This window comes from Micropterus salmoides, unplaced genomic scaffold, assembly GCF_014851395.1.
Source record: "Micropterus salmoides isolate LMB-PRFRI ecotype aquatic unplaced genomic scaffold, ASM1485139v1 Ms_hic_scaffold_1, whole genome shotgun sequence".
Lineage (NCBI taxonomy): Eukaryota > Metazoa > Chordata > Actinopteri > Centrarchiformes > Centrarchidae > Micropterus > Micropterus salmoides.
The window spans coordinates 63739069-63759904 of NW_024040040.1; the positions used below are offsets into that span (position 1 = coordinate 63739069).

General features: G+C 39.6%; 2 protein-coding genes across 2 annotated transcripts in view; both read left to right on the top strand.

Moving 5' to 3' along the window:
* Positions 1-20836, top strand: part of LOC119898138 (B-cell receptor CD22-like) — a 509835-nt gene that overhangs the window by 443305 nt on the left and 45694 nt on the right. The gene's annotated exons all lie outside the window — the stretch shown is intronic.
* Positions 2187-10285, top strand: LOC119898793 (neutrophil cytosol factor 4-like). The gene is made up of 4 exons (XM_038713029.1): positions 2187-2520; positions 5072-5223; positions 6026-6091; positions 10006-10285. Exons 1-4 carry the CDS (start codon positions 2425-2427, stop codon positions 10211-10213), a joined length of 522 nt encoding a protein of 173 aa, XP_038568957.1. The 5' UTR covers positions 2187-2424; the 3' UTR covers positions 10214-10285.

Consider the following 20836-nt stretch of genomic DNA (forward strand, 5'->3'; position numbering starts at 1 on the left):
TTTATACAGCAGAGAATAATGCAGTTGAATTCTGTTACTTCAGACAAACTGTACCCCACTCTCCCTTACATGTTCTGAAATCTACGACATAACCAAATGTATTTTTCTATTCTAATCTAAAACAACACTTTAATGGCTAAGATAACCTTGTATATTAGATTTTACTCTCCATGATTAATGGAATTAAACATGACTTTTCTTTGTTTTGATAATGGCATTATATATCAGCCTTGGCCACCCTGCTCTCTAAATATCAGCATCAGCCATTGAAAAAATCCATATTGGTTGACCACTATAAGACGGCAAACGTTCTTTCACACTCATCACTCACTCACTCACTCACCTCACTCACTCACTCATCACTCACTGTGCAAGTGGTGGGGACATAAGGGCTCAGATAAGGGGTGTGATGATACATTTGGGTTATGAGACGTGACGATGCATGACAACATTTTTTACACTCTTTTGAATTTTATTTGATAAGTATATGAGTGGTGGGGGGGGGGGGGGTTGAGCATCAAATTCGTAATTTCCTGTATTCTGGAGACATTTTTCTGCTCCAATTTACGGTGTATTTTGTTAATTTTTAATTGCATTGCATGTTTTCTTAATGTGCAAATAAACCTTCTCAAAGCATTTTCATTTGTTAGTTAACATTTCTTGGTGCAAGCTATTTTCAATTTTTACTAATACTTTCAAAAAGTGATGGCCATTACAAAATATGGTGGGGACATGTACCCAGCGTCTCCAGCGTAAATGACACCTATGAACTCACTGTCCTGTGAGGATTATCACACAGAGTCACTCGCTATGAAACAACCACATGAAAACAGCTACCAGCCCTCTACAGCCCTGCACCTCTGTTTAACTTTTCTTCTCTCCTCCTCTTCCACCTCATCCACCACCACCACCACCACCACCACCACCTCCTCCTCTTCTTCTTCACCTCCCTCCCACTGCTTTAACCGCTCCTCGTTCTTTTTTGGTCTCACTGTACCTCTTCTGAGTCTCCATCTCTCTTTTAGTGTTACCATCTCTAGTGATTGCTCTCCTACTGTGGCTGTAATACGCTCCCCAATTTCTTAGTCCAATATAATTTTTCTTTCTTTCTTTCTTTCTTTTTTTGTCTCTTTTTGAGTGTGTACTTGCTTTAGGTCCAAGGTTTTTTGTCATTACACAGTGAAAATATTATTGTATTGCATTTGGGAATGCTTTTGTGCTTCTATATGTGTGTGTGTGTGTGTGTGTGTGTGTGTGTTTGTGTAATAAGCTACTTTATCACCTGTCTGTTTGAGGAGTGTCTTTGCAAAAGGACTGTAAAAGGTTTAAAGCATTGGTAATGACTCTACTGAGTTCTACTTCAAATGCAAATTCAACTCTGGCATGCTTTTATTCCAGCCACACTGATGCTAACCAGGGTGGTTGAGCATCAAACCTCCTCACTCTCACACACACACTCACTCTCGCATTGCAGCGTGGCATCTCCTTAGGCTGTACCAGTTTTGCAAACTCCTCTACATGTTTTTTTACTTCATCGCCCACAGACATACACTCACACATACACACACACTCAGAGATGCAAAAATACCTAACTATCCTAGCCAGTACAGTACATTTTGTGTAAACACATTTCTGCATGCATGAATGTAGTGCTGAAATGGTCAATCAGTAATCGATGAGTCAAGTGTTAGATAACATACATTTCAGAAAATGATCTACATGATGATGCAAACAATCATGACTTACTCACACTTTCAAACACTTAACACGGATTTCCCAATACTGTTAAACATATTGCTATTAAATATGTTATTAGTTCCACACAAACACAGACATAAAACAGCTGCATAACTGAACACATGAAATGATCCTTCTCTTACATCTCTTGTTTCTTGCTTTTTTTTCACTCTCTCTGACTCTCTCTCTCTCTCTCTCTCTCTCTCTCTCTCTGTCTTTCTGTCTCTCTCTCTCACACACACACTCACATCTCACAGGTTCGCTCCTTTTCGTATCAGTGCTCTTTCTTCCAAATCTTTACTTCTTCAAGTAGATAAATTCATCCTTGTCTTCTCTCGCATCCCTTCACTCTCTGTCTCTCTCTCGCACAATAACACCCATGTACATGCACATGCACACGGTTCTTCTTACGCTCCAAACTTCACTCCTTTTGTGTATAAATTCGATAATTTTCTCACAAATCTTAATGTTTTTCCAAACTGAAAAAGAAATTGCATCTCTTCTGCCTCACTCTTTGTCTCACTTATTAACTCACACATTGTTCTCTATTAGCAAAAAGTGTGTTAAGTCTTACCTTTCCGCTCTCACCGTCTCTTCTCTCTTTGTTGAGTGTGTCCGTCTCTCTCCTGTCGTTCTTCACTCCTCTCACTGACGTGTGTGTGTGTGTGTGTGTGTGTGTCCCAGGTGATGTTTGACTTTCGCGGCAACAACAAGACGGAGTTGAACCTGAAGAGGGGAGAGGTGATCTTTCTGCTGCAACGAGTCAACGCAGACTGGCTGGAGGTAAGAACGAAGAGAGAGAGAGAGAGAGTAGGAGAGTGAGAGAGGGAGGGGAGAGTGAGGTAGAGAAGGAGAAAGGGAGGGAAAGAGTGGGAGAGTGGAAGGCAGTGAAAGACACATGAGAATGAGAGGGGGGGATGGAAAAGATAGATAGAATAGGTGGAAGGGGAGAGGAGACCAAAAGCCAAGAAGAGAGAAAAAGAGAGCAGTTTTTACGAGAGGGGCTTATAGAAATGAGGTTACTGACTTTTTTATGGATCAGAATAACAGATGTATAATGAAATTACATTGTTGTTTTAGCTATTCTTGTTTTTTGATGGGGGAATTATTTTTCTATAAATACAGTGATGTTCCTTGGGATATCAGGATTGAGTTGTTTAGTTTTTATGTTTTATTAGGAATGTCTTGTGCCTCGTTGGGTTTCCTTTGTCTTCTAACATTTAGGACTATGTTAGAAATATATATATTATATAGTCCATAAATAAAATCAATCAATCAAGCAATCAATCAAGCAAGCAAGCAAACAATCGGAGGGAGGCAAAGACAGAGACGGACAAAAGAGAGAGGCAGAGAGGAGAGCGAGAGAGAGATGGAGGGAAAGAGATGAAAAGTGAGGGACTGAGTTCATAGCGAATGAAAACAGAATGAGGAGAATTGAGGGAGATTGCGTTGATACCTTAATGAGTGGCTGCACGACCACGTCCTCTTCTTCTCTTCCAAAAGATGGCCAGAAGTATATGGAGTTTATAGTTTCTGTATCTGTGTGGCCACGAGGGTCTGCATGAAGTAAACTGTTAACTACCCATGTCTATGAGAGACCACACAGACCACCCTTGGTCCGCACAGAAACCTGACTTATGGGATGAACAGGAATGCCACCGTTCACCAAGGCCTGTTCACTCAACATCAGTGGCCGACCACACTAATGCTGAGCAGATCCCTGCAGCCAGGCCATAACATATTGTAGAAAGGCTGGAGGCTGTTATAGCAGTAGGTCACTGTCATTTGTTTTAGGATGACAATGAAGTATATTTTCCATTTTGCTTTATTTAATGATTTTTTGATGATCTTTTGTATTATTATCTTTACCTTGCCAAATGTTTAAAATAAGCAGGAACGGAAACACACAAAACAGTCTCTTCACAAGTCCTTCAAACTGTTAATTTAAATTAAAATTAAAAACAACTATTAAAAATCATAACATCCCTACATTGCAGCAGCTGAGTGCAGTGACCACAAAGTAGCTCCACCGTTGTGATTTGAGGTGCCCTGCTCCAGTTTCCTTTAAAGGAACAATTACTTAATGAACAAAATGTCCTGATTATACACTGCAACTGTCACGTGTAAGTCACTGTCGTCGTCCAAAAATGGGATGTGGGACATTTTAATTAGCTGCTCAACATAAAAATGTAACACTGGAACATTGGTGCCTTCAAATTATTGTCATAGACAATCTGCAGTGTCACAAAGTACTTAAAGAAAGGTCAGGGAATGAGTTGTTTAAAAATGTTTAAGGTGTTGAGAAAGAAGCCGGGAGTGGGTGAGTGGGAGAGAGGGAGGAGGTGGAAGCTGATGTGGTGGGAGAGAGAGTGAAAATCAAAATGGAGGGGGAGGACGATGCACTCATACTGCCCCTGGCTTTCTAGAGATATCTAAAAATTGTAACAGAAAAGACTGATAATGATAACCTTGTTCAACACTGCAAAACTCTTATGTTGTTGTTCTTTTTTGGCAACTTTGCATCCATGCTAGCGTAAGCGTTTTGTTTTTTGGGGTGGATGAGGTTAATGCAACACTTACAACTTGTGAAAAGTTGACTGAGTGCCTTTGATTTAGTCAGTAGACAGAGCGGCTGTGGGTGGAAAACGTGACAAATCCAACTGGCAGACTGGTGCATCAAGGTAAATGTTTTAAACACACCAGTGGAGAGAAACTTGAACAGTTTGTGGGTTCCCAGAGAAAATCTGAGACTTTCTATTTGATGAGCAGCCTATGTGACGTGTGGCCAAAACCCAAGACTTTAAAGGTGTAAATTTAAACTCAGTAAACTGTGCATATGATAACCTAACTGATGAAGCTGTAGAAATGAGAAACTAACCCCTCTGCTGTAGCTCCAGTTCACAGGAAGGTTTTTGTATGCTTAAACTGTTCTTTCAAATATGAATTTATTTTACCCCTGCCTGATCACATGGCTGTTTTTATACAAAACTGCCTTGTGCTGCCGTGTGTGTGTTTTTGCAGATTCACACACACAAGCAAAGACACCAGGGGTGTAGTCAAAAGGCTTTGTTGTAGTGTTGAGTGCTTGTAACATCAGCAGGATATTAAGAACAGGCTAATTAGCCTGGAAAATGTCTCTCTAGATGCACGTCCATGCTGCTTTCTTGTGTTTCTATTCTTTAAATCATCAACCCATCTCATCCTCACATCAGTCCCTTATCACTCCATCCTCTGGAATGACACCCATATGTTGTATCTCATCACCTCTTTATCCTTCTTCTCTTATCTTCTGTTCTCTCCTCTTCCCTCTTCCGTCCTCCTGTCTTCTCTTCAGGGCACAGTGAACAATCAAACAGGTATTTTCCCACAATCTTTTGTGAAGATCATCAAGCCCCTCCCAGAGAGTGACCCAGAAGTTGAGGGTGAAGGCAACACCTACAGCTGTCTGCGCTGCTTCCTGCTCACCCAATCTGGAGTCGACACCAGGTCTGTTCAGAAGGGTGTCTGAGTATATGTGTGTGGAAATGAGAGTAATTAATAACTTGATAGTGATGAGTTAACAGGATGTCTATTGTTAGGTGGATCTGATTCTTTTTTTGTAATTTAATTGTAATGCAGAATTGGACATTCTGATTTGAAGAGGTAAAAAGTGTTTTGAGTGTCAGGTTCACATAATATGTCTGACTCTTTGGATAAGTTGAAAATGTGAAAAGATGAGGGATTTCATGCTTGTGTTTTTGGTCACCATGCATCCACTTGAACTTTCTACTGTATAGACGTCATTAACGGGACAGGATTGTAGCGAAAAGTAAGTTAAGGGTAACGCAGCACCCCAGACTTCAGACTTCATGATCTGCTGTACAGTTTTAGTCAACCAGCACTAAAGGGCCTTTTTTAGATTGTAACTTGTTGTAATATGTAAAGGTTTGAATGCTTTTTTTTGTTTCCCTCTGAAATTAAAGGGATTTTTGAGTCAACAAAATCAAAAGTGAATCACTCCACAGCAGGGGTACTCATATTCCTCAATAGCTCGTGTTAATAAAAATAACAAATGCAACAATGCAGCAGTGTTATTATGAATGCTGTGCATAAAGCAGTTCGACTGTGGGGAGGGATTTTCACAATCTTAATAGCCTTCAGATATGTTTTGGATTTTCTTAATTCAAACAGTAAATCTTTTATTGAGTGAACTTGTTCTACTTATTGCTACATATCTGGCAATTACACCTTTAGAATATTTCAGGCTGGTCTAAATTTTGTAAATCTGCTTGATTGTTCCTTCTTACAGAGATGTGTGTGTGCAAGAGGACCTCACTATCCAGCCGACGTACAAGGATCTACTGTCTCGTATGAGGTAAGTGTATACCAAAATCTAGACCACAAACCTCAAACCTATAACTTGATATCATTTTTTTCAGTAGCGGTATAGCTCATTTTAGGGAGAAACAAAGGATGTGATGGACATTTAGTGTGTGTTGTATGTCCTGTTTTTATTTAATTTACACCCATGCGGGAATCTGTGATTGAGAGACATGTGAGGATCCATTTTGTGGGTGTTAAGAGCTCACTGTTGTTTGGCTGCGGAGGGGGAAATGATTGTATGCTACCTCACACCTGTGAGTGAATTACAACGCCTTCCAAAAAATGTGATAATGGAACATAAAGCTGACATGCAGTATTAAACGAAGGCTTGAATTGAAGGCAGTGGAGCATGTGACAGTTACACTATTTTTGTGATGAAAACCTTCATAATTTCGCATCATAAAAACGTTAACAATGTTACGTAAGCCTTTTCCCAGTTTCCTAATTCTTGTTCTTTTTGTCAAAATTACATCAGTGAAAAAGCACAAAATGTGACTTGTGATGTTTGACCTCTGTTTTGTAAACCATTTGTGGCATGTTTTATGAAAGTCATTTTAATAAATTAGACTTTAAGAGAAGGTCATTTAAATTACAAATTAAAGCATGTTCTACGATCTTTGCACAGCAGAGCAGATTTCCTCATTTAGTGTTTCTTCTGGAGATGTACAGATGACCTTTGTCACCATGTCATTGTCATTTAAATTACAAATTAAAGCATGTTCTACGATCTTTGCACAGCAGAGCAGATTTCCTCATTTAGTGTTTCTTCTGGAGATGTACAGATGACCTTTGTCACCATGCTTTCAGCATTTCACTCTTTCAGTATTTTTTTGTGTTAATTCCAGAATAAAATAAGGATGGGTCCATTAATTCACTGGCCTGCCCTGAGGGCAAGCATATTTACATGCTGTGCACTGCAAACCTGCAAATTGCCAGTTGCCAATCATCATCGCTCGTCAAATTAGTTTTCTGCGGGACCTCCGCCTCCCTCCCCAGCCCTCTCCCACAGCACCACCATCACCATCACTGAATGCATATGCTCATTACACTATCATATCTGTTCTTCTGTCTTTTTCGCTCTCATTCTCTCTCCCTCTATCTCTCATTATCTGGTAATTTAGATAGGTGAGCACTATGGTGATTAGCCATCCCCATTCATAATCAGTTAATTTCTTCCGCGGATCTGCTCATTATTGTTTTTCTGTGTTCAGGCCTATTGTGCCCTGGAGTAGGATGGATGAGACCCTGGTCTTGAGTTTTAATATTACTTTGCACAGATAAAGGGAGGGGGTGGGGGTTGCAGAGAATGGTGGAGAAGAGGGTGATGGTGGAGGTATGAGGACATAGTAAGTAAGAAGAGAGAGGATTGGTGATACTACCCTCACCACCTAGAAATATTTGCTGAACTGAATAACGCTATTTTCATGTTTGAGTATGCATAGTATGTAATTGTATACATTGTGACCATACTACTACTAAAGTATGTTTCTGCATGGCTCAGATTAGAAATGTATGTCCTCTAAAGAGAAAATGCCATCTGTCCTTTTATTGCTGGTGGCAGGAACCGACTTTAAATATTTCTTGCATGTCCTTCATCAGATGTATTTCTTCCTAATGTTGTGCCTCCAGGAATCCTGTAGAAAACCTCATAAAATCTATGTCTCTCTATTTCTGTTTTTGTCCATGTCTCTCTATTAATTCCGGAGGACAAACATTACTGTCTGTTTATGCAAAACATAATGTGAATAGAGAAGGTGGTAAAGTTGTCAAACTTCATATCTGCACAAATTACCCATTCCCTTTGGTCCAGCACATGTTTTCTTGGTGATAATTCTCACAGCTAAATTTTAATTAAACTTTAACATATCAACAAAGGCCTTGTGGGGGCAGTGATTTCCTTTGCTAAATGTATGGTGCAGCCTTATAATGTCTTCTTTGCTGCTAAAATAAAAATGAAAAACACTCAATATAAAAGAAACATACAGTGTAACAGTTTGGATATGTACCCCTACACGATAATAATAAAATAACAGCAACACTAAAATACAAATCCTTACAAAACAAATAAAAGTAAGACGAAATAAAATAGGAATAGAAATCAAATAAATTAGACCAAAAAAGAAAGAGGTTATAATTTGTTCTTTGCTTTGTGTTCAATAAGTCATAAGAAAAAAATACCAAGGCACATTTCTTTGCAAAAATTAAAAAGCCTTTAATAAATGGGCTTAACTCACAGTCTTCTTCAGGGCATCAAAAAACAAACCACACCTCACAGATATAACAAGGATGGTGTCAGCTGCCAGGCAATCAGAGTAGCAGTAGATAATTGTCACAGGTGCATTCAAGAAAGTCGGTGTACATAATTAGGTAGATTCTAACAAGGCATCAATGTCTTTAATGTTAGCAAATCCATCATACACAATCAATAGCATCAAGTATTCACAAACATTCATATAAAATGTTGATTTCATAGAAAAATACTCATATAAAGTAAAATGATATATATGTATATGCTAGCTGTGGTGTCAGAGCTGAACAATAGACATACAATGATACAATAAAGGTGATTTTTCAGTGTAGCTTCCAATACTTCACAACAACAAGTTGGTTACCTGCAGTGAGGAGAGAGATGACTGGGGAGTGTAAAGGGATTTAAGGGGAGGGGGTGACTTGCTTTTAGTTTTCTTTTTGTTCTTCCCTCTTAGAAATAACCACATGGGCATTGTAGGCGGTATGCTCCATGAGTTCTGTTGAATTTAATGAATCTTTTTTTTATAGTAGACGTTTATTTGAGTGCACATCCTTGAAGTTGTCAGTTTGTTGCATTGTGTCACAGTGGTTACATCTACCACTTGAAAAAGCCTTGTGGTCTGCGATGCGGCGCCTTTTTTGTCTCCTGGTAGATGGCTATGGACCAACTTGTCTCTTTATAGTTGGTGCTCCTCTGAAACTGACAGCTGGTGCAGATAGAAAGACATAATTAAGAAGTGGATCGCTTTCTATGATTTTCCGATAGTTGTTAATGATCTGCTTCATTTTATTTGGTCTGTACTGCCATGAACTTTTTTAGCCTTTATTTAGAAACTGGTTGCATTTATTTTTGCCTTAGCTTTATGGTGGTTGTGGATCTAACTGGATTCTGGTGTTACCATGCTTGTAGGTGCATACTGTGGTAGAAATGGAAAATATCTGTTTTTGTTTTGAATAGGTCAGATTGGTGAGTGGGTGCAAAGTCCTTTTGACAATAGAGACACATTCATCTGACAGGGGGGTATCTGAGATGCTAACAGCTGCCTGTGGGCTTAACATCTCCTGGTGATTGTTCGGTAGGGTCTGTCCACTCTTCCTCCTCTGCCCCCTCCTCGCTTTAGTTCTGTTTGGGTTGGTTGGTGGCTCTGCCTTGGCAAAAAAACGGTGATATGTGCTTTGGTGTGTTTTGTCGTCATCATCTTTGCTAGTGAGATTCAATTAAGTCCTAGGTTTTGTATCTTTAATTGTCCTCAGAGGACTGAATAAGCTTTTGGTGCACTTGCCATAAACAACTAAACAACTTTTTAAACCTCCATCTAAAATGAGCATGATTAGTAGCATGAATCTTTTTTTCAAAATCAGAGGTTATCGCTACTTATCCCTTTCTGTCTTTTTGGTCTACATGTGTTTTCAAAGATGTTTAAAATGTTGAAAACTGCTTTCCAATAGGTCTCTCATGCTTTTCCATTTCTAGCAGAACGAGTGGAAAAAAAGTCATTCTAATTTATTTACTTTAATCTTGCTTAAACTTGAGTCCGACTGCTGTGATGTATTATGCTCAAATAATTAAAAGTAAAAAAGGGACACATGTCACGGGAGTTAAAATGTCTGAGTACACCAAGAGTCTGAAGTCATTCTGTTTTGGTTTCTCTTCAGGAACATCTTCAAGAAGGACGACATCGCCCTGAACTACCGCGACCCCGACGGCGACCTCATCCGTATCCTCGATGACGAGGACATCCGGCTGATGATCAAGGAGAGCAGAGGTCAGCAGGACAAAGTCAAGAGACCTGTCAATCAGTTTCCATGGGAACTGTACGTGACTTTGGCCTCTGACCTTTCTGTTTATAAAACTGAGGCCTGAGAGATTTTAACTTAAGGGAAGTAGAAAAGATATTTATCAGTGAACTTCACCAAGTAAATATTGTTTCTTTTATTGCCTGTGTGTGTGTGTTTTTTCTTTTCCGTTCATTCACAGCCTCATTCATGTTAAAAATGTCACTGCTGTTAATGTCTGATGCTTTTCAATTAGTAATAAACTAATTTAATAAAATGTTTATATTTAGCATGCTTTAGTGTTTTTTTTTCCTGCTATCTGTTGATGTACGCTGGAGAAGCAGAGCGGTACACAGTCTGGTATACGCAGCGTTAGCCTGGGAGTCTCAGTTCAGGGCAAAGAAAATAGGTTACCTCACACATTTGCAGGTCTCAGAGATGGCAGGATTAAAAGAGTTTTACCTGGGGTGAACTTGAACAATTATTATTATGCAATTATTTAAATCATTCTTTGAGTATGCACATGTACAAATCATTTGTACTAATCTGAGTAAATACTTCCAGATTGAGATACAGTTTCACAACTCCACAGAAACAAAATATATAAAAAAAAAAAACACCAAACATTTGCTGGTTTTAGTTTCTCAAATGTGAGGATTTTTGCTTTTCTGTTTTCTATCACAAGCTCACCTTGGGATTCGGGACTATCAAGGACATTTTTCACTATTTTCTAATATGTTATAGACTAAAAGAGTAATTGCTATGAGAACAGCAAGAACAAAAATTTAATTAATCAACAATGAAAAATATGTGGTAAATATTCAAAATGTAAGGTAAATTAAATTTACTCTTCCAGGAGATTTAATTGCACCCCCCAGTCGTCTTATTATGTGCATGTCATCCACAACGTTTTGTACTTGATTGTTTACGTGATACCAGGTTGATGTACATGGGGGATATACAGTGGGTACAGAAAGTATTCAGACCCCTTTAAATTTTTCACTCTTTGTTTCATTGCAGCCATTTTCCAAAAATCAACAAAGTTCATTTTATTTCTCAGTAATGTACACTCAGCACCCCATCTTGACAGAAAAAAACAGAAATGTAGAAATTTTTGCAAATTTATTAAAAAAGAAAAACTGAAATATCACATGGTCATAAGTATTCAGACCCTTTGCCGTGACACTCATATTTAACTCAGGTGCTGTCTATTTCTTCTGATCATCCTTGAGATGGTCCTACACCTTCATTTGAGTCCAGCTGTGTTTGATTATACTGATTGGACTTGATTAGGAAAGCCACACACCTGTCTATATAAGACCTTACAGCTCACAGTGCATGTCAGAGCAAATGAGAATCATGAGGTCAAAGGAACTGCCTGAAGAGCTCAGAGACAGAATTGTGGCAAGGCACAGATCTGGCCAAGGTTACAAAAAAATTTCTGCCGCACTTAAGGTTCCTAAGAGCACAGTGGCCTCCATAATCCTCAAATGGAAGACGTTTGGGACGACCAGAACCCTTCCTAGAGCTGGCCGTCCGGCCAAACTGAGCTATCGGGGGAGAAGAGCCTTGGTGAGAGAGGTAAAGAAGAACCCAAAGGTCACTGTGGCTGAGCTCCAGAGATGCAGTCGGGAGATGGGAGAAAGTTGTAGTAAGTCAACCATCACTGTAGCAATCCACCAGTCGGGGCTTTATGGCAGAGTGGCCCGACGGAAGCCTCTCCTCAGTGCAAGACACATGAAAGCCCGCATGGAGTTTGCTAAAAAACACCTGAAGGACTCCAAGATGGTGATAAATAAGATCCTCTGGACTGATGAGACCAAGATGGAACTTTTTGGCCTTAATTCTAAGCGGTATGTGTGGAGAAAACCAGGCACTGCTCATCACCTGTCCAATACAGTCTCAACAGTGAAGCATGGTGGTGGCAGCATCATGCTGTGGGGGTGTTTTTCAGCTGCAGGGACAGGACGACTGGTTGCAATCGAGGGAAAGATGAATGCGGCCAAGTACAGGGATATCCTGGACGAAAACCTTTTCCAGAGTGCTCTGGACCTCAGACTGGGCCGAAGGTTTACCTTCCAACAAGACAATGACCCTAAGCACACCGCTAAAATAACGAAGGAGTGGCTCCACAACAACTCCGTGGCTGTTCTTGAATGGCCCAGCCAGAGCCCTGACTTAAACCCAATTGAGCATCTCTGGAGAGACCTGAAAATGGCTGTCCACCAACGTTTACCATCCAACCTGACAGAACTGGAGAGGACCTGCAAGGAGGAATGGCAGAGGATACCCAAATCCAGATGTGAAAAACTTGTTGCATCTTTCCCAAAACGACTCATGGCTGTATTAGATCAAAAGGGTGCTTCTACTAAATACTGAGCAAAGGGTCTGAATACTTATGACCATGTGATATTTCAGTTTTTCTTTTTTAATAAATTTGCAAAAATTTCTACATTTCTGTTTTTTTCTGTCAAGATGGGGTGCTGAGTGTACATTACTGAGAAATAAAATGAACTTTTTTGATTTTTCGAAAATGGCTGCAATGAAACAAAATGTGAAAAATTTAAAGGGGTCTGAATACTTTCCGTACCCACTGTATATGGAAAGAAGGCTGTGGGAAGCTAAATAACTGGACCTTGCATTTAGAATATTTGCCATAGATATGTTTCCCCAAGGTTGAGAATGAATTTCCACTTACAAGATAATATAGATAATTGTTTGTTGCAACCCTATTAGCAGTTACATTTTTCACCTCTCAATTCATGGTTCCTCAAACTATTCTCCACTCCACCTGCAGCCTCTTCTCTTTTCTGGATAAAGCTATGCTACATGTTTTAACATAATCTGTCAAGCTGCTTCTTGACAGGTCATTCGGCACTCCTTTCAAGAGGTGAATGGGGATCAAAATCTGAATTTTCCTAAACAAAATAATTATTAACTATTGATCAACCCTGTCAGCCAACTACAGATATTTAGTGTTAATTTGGTGCTACAGGGAAACTTAAAGTTAGACCCTTAAATCTATCCTCCAGGGCTCTGTTTCGCTCACACCCTGCATTCGCATTTTATATGTGTCTGCATTTCATTCACACTCACCTCAGGGAATTGAAATACTGTATTGCCTTTGCTAGCAGGACCGTATTTCCTCATCTCTAATGCAAAGTTATTCCCCTCATGTTCCTTTTTAACCACGTCTCCCAGGCACTGAGAAAGTTATGCATCTTTAAAAGTTGATTATCGCACCAGCGTCGACTGATACTTGCCCATACTTAAGTGTTAACGCCCATATTCTATTCAGGTGTGTATTTTTCTATTTTTCTATGGGGTAAGCATTATTGGGAAAATGACAAATCTGGAAGAAATATATGCATGTTGAACCTAACCTCTGGACACATGTTAATGTAAATGGAGGTTTTCAGGTGTTAATTTTGGTGATGATCTGATCTTCTGAGACTCAGCACATTGGCCTGCATTACACAGACCTGGATGCACATCACTATAAGCTAAGTAACAGACACTGCACACACAGATGCACTCATGTAAAGACAGTGAACACACACAAGGACAGGGGGAATTAAATGGATAAAGGGGACATGCCCTCGAAAACCAGTTTGTTTGTGTGATAACGTCATTTACTCCGTTTCCAATTACATCTATCGCCATTTTCATTTCTAAAGAGCAAGTGAGATTTCCCTATTTCCAGTGATTGATAAGCACCGTGACATTGGTTTGACCTTGGCAGAGCTGGAGTTAAAAAAACACTGTGTGGCAGCCTTAACAGATGACCACAATCACTTTTTCTGCATATGTTAATGACTGCATGAGGTTTTGTGATTGCTTTCAGTCACTGATTTGTTTTTGGTTGCGATAAAAGAAAGCTAATCACTAATCACTACCTCCAAAGAGGTAACCTGCTGTCACATTTTCCACTTAATATTTAGCTGATGCTTTCATCCAGGGCAACTTAACGCTGAGTGAGCATGCAAGGCTTCAGGTCCTGTTCAAGGACACTGCTTACTAATGGAGAATGTGGCAGATCATAATCTCCTTGTACAGGTTAGCTTTTAAGACTTAATTTTCATTGTTTATTGAAACATATTATAACCATTATTATTAATGAAGCCAAAAACACAGCTTGTTGGCAGTTAGTATTGTGTTCTGGCATCAATGTACGCAGATGGGTCAGACTGAAAAGCTTAAATCAAATTTTAATCTTTGAAAACACACAACTGCAAGAATGTCAGGTTTTGGTGAAATTGCATCGTTCTGTCACTTCCACTCTCTGTAGGTATAGGTTATATAACCTATATGCCAGCTTTATTTAAGATCTCAACAGAGCCCCGTAAAGCAGATGGATGTGTATTTGCTGTTCTGGTAATGGCCAGCAGTAAAGCAGATGACACGCTAGCTGGTTGAGGTGCCAGCAAGGGAAGAAAACTAAATAGATGTAAAGAGGTAGCCAGTACAGAGGGCTAGGCGAAGGATGAAAACAATGAGAATCACCAGCAGGAACTGGAAGACAACCGAACAGATATGAGACCGGGAGCAATGCACTGACCTAGCCACAGGACTTATCTGTCAGTCAAAACCTCTGCCAGCCCAGGAAAAACAAAACAGGGTTGAGAGAACACCAGCCGGAGTGCAGTGCTGAGTGAAAACAAAGTGAACAAAGGTTCAGCTAGGTAAAAAGCTAAAGGGTAACAGACAACAGCATGAAGAAATGCTGAAATGCTTAGATAGAAAAGCGACGTAGATAATCACAGTTACTGATACTGTTCAGCCTAAAACCCAATGACCCTGAAGGGGGGAATTCATCTTACTGACCTTTACTGTCGTGAAGTTAATAAGGGAGTAGGGTCAGCTAGAAAACATCTCCGAGCGGTTGCTATTTGAGATGCAATTAGTGCAGGTACTGGGTTTCAAAGAGATCATGCTTCAAAACTGCAATTTATCACCTTCCTGAGTGACTGGTGAAATAGACAGACTCAGCCTAAATTTACCAACATGTGGTTGGTGGGTGGTGCTCATTTCACCACACTGGTTCTTGTGTGACTTCCAGTTCCCTCCATTTTTGTCCCCCCTCCTTTACCTCCCTGACCTTCCTTTCACCTTCTCTTCTTCTCTCTCCCTTGTTATTTCTCCCATTTGGCAACTCCAGTATAAATCTTCACTTAGTGGAATAACATTTAAACCACTAACAGTAGGTACCCACTCAGAAAAGAGGTAGTCACATCCTGATAAGTTACTGCTCCTGCTCTGGCTATTATTCACTGCAGTTGTTTTGTGGAGATTGCTTTTTTCAAAATCACGTTACTCTACGATCCAAATTGCTTTTGGAAGAGCTTTGCAGTGAAGAGCCTATCCATTAAAAGTTTTCTGATAAGGTAAATCTTGCCTTTAGTTTTAGTTATGTAGCTTTCTTAAATCATTTTCATTGAATATGTAAGCGTTTGTTGAATATGTGCCTTTACAATACCATGCTCTGATAAGTGTATAACTTTGTTCAATATGAATTCTGCATATCTGCTTATTTAAACCATGTTTTTGTATAGTATTGTGTTCACACTGGGGGAAAGGGCAAAATTACGTGCCTGGAGAATTGCTTAAATTTGAGTCCACTGTTAATGGATTGGAATAATAATGTGGACTGTTATGCCGTGGTGCACAATAGTATCCATCTTTAGGATGGTGGAATGAATGCTCCAGCAGCAGCTCTGAAAATGAATTACAAAAACTAATGAATCCTGAGGGGGTTATTTTTGTTTGATATTTGTAATGGTTTAGAGTTTACAGTTACACTAAAATCTTAAGCTGTGTCTAAAATCACTCCCTCATTTACTCATTCACTACTCTCTATGTAATAGACACTCACTGGTTTAATTTATAGTGAGCAGTGAATTGAGATTTGTAATAATGAATCAGCATAATTAATGTAATCACTGACAGCTGTTCAGTTGCATAATGGTAATTTGGTATTATAAAATCTTCTTATACTACTTATTGCTCTTCCATTGTGGGAATTTTTGAGGACCTATGTAGTGAATAAATCTCCCTAAATAGGGAGTGACTTTGGATACAACCACAGTTTGATTAATGTCTTTGGGTGCATCATTTCCTGTTAGCGCAAAATTATACATTGACACATTCACTGTCAAAATAGTGCCCTGTCTACAATAATAATGTTCATGATATTATATAATATGAAGCAGTTAGTAACTAATGGATTTTTTCATTATCACATTTGCCAAGATAGTCACAGCCTGCAAACAGCCTAAGCACTAAGAGATAATTTTACACATCAGGTTCACTTTACTCATAATGTGGAGTGCCGCTCAACCTTTTATATTAGGTTTTCTGTCCTTCTGGAGGAGCTTTCTAAAGTCTGAGAAAATAAGCCTGATGATGTTGGAGACTTTTAAAATTTTGAGGTAAAGCATCAGTCTTATAATTCAGTCTAGAAACTCATGCTGATATGTATTGCCCAGAGTATTACAGATGTATATGTATGTTCATGTTGAATTACATCAAAGGACAGCTCCTGACACTGAGAACACAATTGTCAGTGCTGAATTTAGAACTTCATCTTTATCTTTCATTTCATAAGTCTGTTGATCCTCTCACAGAGCAGCTGTAGTACTCTGTAGTGCTGCGGTGCTGCCTCTCATTGGACTTTCCAAGGTACTACAGAGTCAGCTATTTAGTGCAGAGTGTAATTGTTGCTGTTAATTGCTGCTGTAACCTTTTTTTTCTGATTCACAGTTTACATATTATGTTGGTGAGATTTCACAGGTCATATGAGAGAGCACAGTGTTGTGCTGTATTTCTGCTGATGAAAAACAGTGATGAATGATAGTTAATGGTGACATAGTCAAACAAAGATAAATAAATACATGTCTGAATGCTTTTTGTTTATACATGTGCTTTCTCTTCTAACTTTGGAAGTGTACAGTATGACCACACACACACCGGTTGGTGGAAGATGGATCGGCCCGTCTGCTCCTGGTTTTCCGCGATGAGTTCAATCCATCTTTATCTCATTCTGTTCCACCAGCAGACATTCATCCACATTTATGATCATGTAGAGATCTGTCATACTGCAGCACACACACACACACACACACACACACACACTCACAACCACACAACCACACACAACCACATGCTTACAGACTTATAAACATTTGGATAATAGTGCATTTGACATTTGTTGTGCAGAAAGGGGAATATATGTAACAAAACATGAAAAAGCTCAATCACAGTTTATTTTATAATTCTTCCATCAAGTCCTACTAAATATTTGGTGGATTATTTTCACGACTTCATAGTCTAACGAGAGCTGCAGGTGACTGCAGGGGCGGGGAATAAAAACGGCGCCGTCAAGTCGGACACATTCTACCTGCGAGAGCTTACTGTGAGCTGAGATCAATGATTGATCTCGCGGCATTTGCAAAGAATAATGCCGCGAGACCAGGCAAAAGTGTGGTTCCAACTTGGTGCAGCCGGGGAAAAGCAACTGCAGCCGCCTTGCTCCCGCGAGGTTTTAATGTCATGTGACATGGTGACGTTTTGTAGCGCGGGTGAAAGTCGGACACAATTTCTAACCAGCTGCCTTATTTAAAGTCCGGCATGCATCACGTTAAGTCAGCGCTGCGCAGCGCCGCATGAAGTCAAACGCACCAATGGGCTGTCACCATCGCCATCATCGTCTTTGATGCATTTTTCAGTAAATAGGCTACATTAAATTACAGGAATAAAACGTGACAGACTGAATCTTATTTGATAATAAAAGCTATCCTTAGAGCAATATGAAGGTTTTACATAAAAAGCCTTTAAACGCCCTTTCTTTGGTTTAAAAATTGCATTAATGGTAAGCTTTTGAAAAAATAAATTAGCATACCACTAGATTGTAATTGTTCAGCAACACCAGGTAATTTTAAAAAAGTAAAACTGAGTTCCTGAAAAGTGACCTGAGATAATAGATTAATAGATTTTTTTAGTCAACGGAATCTCAGTTGTATAAAAATGTCGTCAAAACGCTTAAATAAAAACTTTCAGTATAACTAATCTAATTTCCCATGAATCCAAAACATCGTATGTAGTGCTCTGTTTGTAAATAATTTCATAACAGGAAAACATGTAAGAAAACTGTGCTCAGCCTGTATGTGAATCCTGCTTTAAACTTAACAGCACGATGTTCTCTCAGCTTGACTTTTCAGTCCTCGCCACACAGGGGCGCTGTTGGTCTACTGTGTGCAGATGTCAGATGACTTTGTGCTGCAGAGGCACAGTGCATCTTCATCAACATAATCATTATCATCAAGGTCGTCAGCATCAGGACCATTATCATCATCAACATTAGCAGCTTCCTGCAGATTAAATTCTAAGAGAAGTAAACAAAATTACCCTTTACCGCTGTTCACTGCTTTATTTGTATTTGTGTCCGGGAGTTTGGTAAGTACAGTCAGGACGACACTGAGGCCTCTGTGCTTGATAACTATTAGTAATGCTGTGTTTATAATAAAGAAAGTTATTTTCTTATGTTTGATATTCCAGTTTTTGGCCCTCTTAGTAGTCAGAATGGAAACATGACTGCACAGCACTGCAGTGAATTTTTCTGTCAGAGGAGAGAGGAGAGAGAGCAGAGTTTGTGCTGTATGGAGAAATTGAACGATACTGTCATCTCCATTTAGGCCTGTAGGGTTTGAAAGGATAAGCAGACAGAAAAGGAGAAAGCAAGGGCAAAGAAAATAAGTGGAGAGGGACCAGTGAGCGGCAGTCACAGTGAATATGTTCAAACAGGGCGACTGGAGTCACACAGATGGCCAGACACACAGAAGGTCAATTATAAAGCTGTGGAGGAGGCAGAGACTACTGGGAGTCTGTTGTCAAGAACTTGGCCTGAGATGTTGGTGTGAGGATAATGTGTGTGTGTGTGTGTGTGTGTGTGTGTGTGTGTCGGTTTGATGTCAGGGGGTGTGTTTTTTTCTCTGCACGAATCTTAAATCTGTCTATCTTAGATATGAGAGAGGTAAAGACAAGTTGGTAAGTAATTGAGACAGGTGGGTGTAAGGAGATAAAGAAAAAGGAGAAGGTTTAGACAGAAACAGACAATAAAAAAAGGCTATGCCGGGAGATTTACAGTAACAAATATGTTTTCCTGGATTACAGTAAGTCAGGCAAATTGTTTCGTGTGTGTGTGTGTGTGTGTGTGTGTGTGTGTGTGTGTGTGTGTGTGTGTGTGTGTGTGTGTGTGTGTGTGAGTCTGTGTGTGTATATGTGGGTTTGTGCATGAGTGATAGAATAGGTGGGGATTTTCATAGAAAGATCCCAGATCACCTTATGATGAGAAATGAAACAACAAAAAATAGGAACAACGATTGAAGTCTAAAATCCAGGAATAGATAAATTCTCTCCTTTTTTGTGGCTGTTCTTTTCCTTCCATGATGATGACAAGTATATACTGTGAGGGCACTGTGTCTGTGAACTTCGACCTCTTACTAGCTAAGGATTTTACAAGGCTGACATGTAGCATGTAAAACAGAAGCGGTTTACTGAGAATTCTTGGAATAAGTAACAAATCAGATTTGATGTTTTTAGATTATTTTGTCTCATTTTTTAATTATACTCTGTCAAAATATGAGATCATTTTGCTTTTACGTTTGCTTCAAATTGACAAGAGTGAAAAATGTCAGTCAAAGCACAACAATGAGACAGACATTCGTCATCCTTCTCTCAACCGTTAAATGTCCATTCTTGAAGACAAAACAGAGACAAATTTGGAGGCAAAGTACAAAGGCAGAAGCGGATATTATGTTGGAGAAAAGCGACATATACAGAAACACACCCACATAAACACACAGTCTCTAAATACACTGACTGACACACATACATCCTCACCTGCACAGGATCTGCAGTATAAACTGTCTGTCCAATCTACTGACAAACAGGAACACACACACGCGCCAACTTTCTTTGTCACACACGCATGAGCATAAACTGTTATCACCATCACATACCATCAATGTCATCAGAATAACCGGCCCAAAAATATCCAACACACACACACACACACACACACACACACTCTCTCTCTCTCACATACACTCTGGAAAGTGCACAGACATGGGTGTGGGTGTGTCAAGCTCCTCTCCACTACAACATAGAATACACCATTGTTAACTTTAACTGACAGAGTAAGGAAAACACTTTTGAAGTCCCCTCAAAATTATATACATACATACTGCGTGACTGATGTAGGCTGCTAAAGTGGGAACTGGGAGAATTAGCTTATGAAGTTTGTGAATTATCTCTATTTGTCTCATTGTTCTGATCTGCTTCATCTCTTTGCGCTTCATCCACATCCAAACTTAATGGCATTTCCACTGGTCTGACGAGTGGCTGTGGTTTTTTCTCTCTACATCCATCATCCTTATCATGTTTCCATTTTTTGTTCATTTTTGTCCGTCTCCTTGTCTCGCTGTGCCATATTTGTCTCCACTATTGTCTCTGTCCAATTCTCTCTCTCTCTGCCAGCTCTTTCTAAATCCTGTTATCTTTACGTCGTTTCCTCCTCGGTCCTCCGCTCCTTCTGCTGTGCTGGCATCTGAAACAAAGGAAAAATGAAAGCCTTTGTACCAAAATGACTTTGTATTTGATGTCAGAGCGGAAGCTTTTTCATGACGGTCCAAACTGTAATTAGGGTTGGCCCATA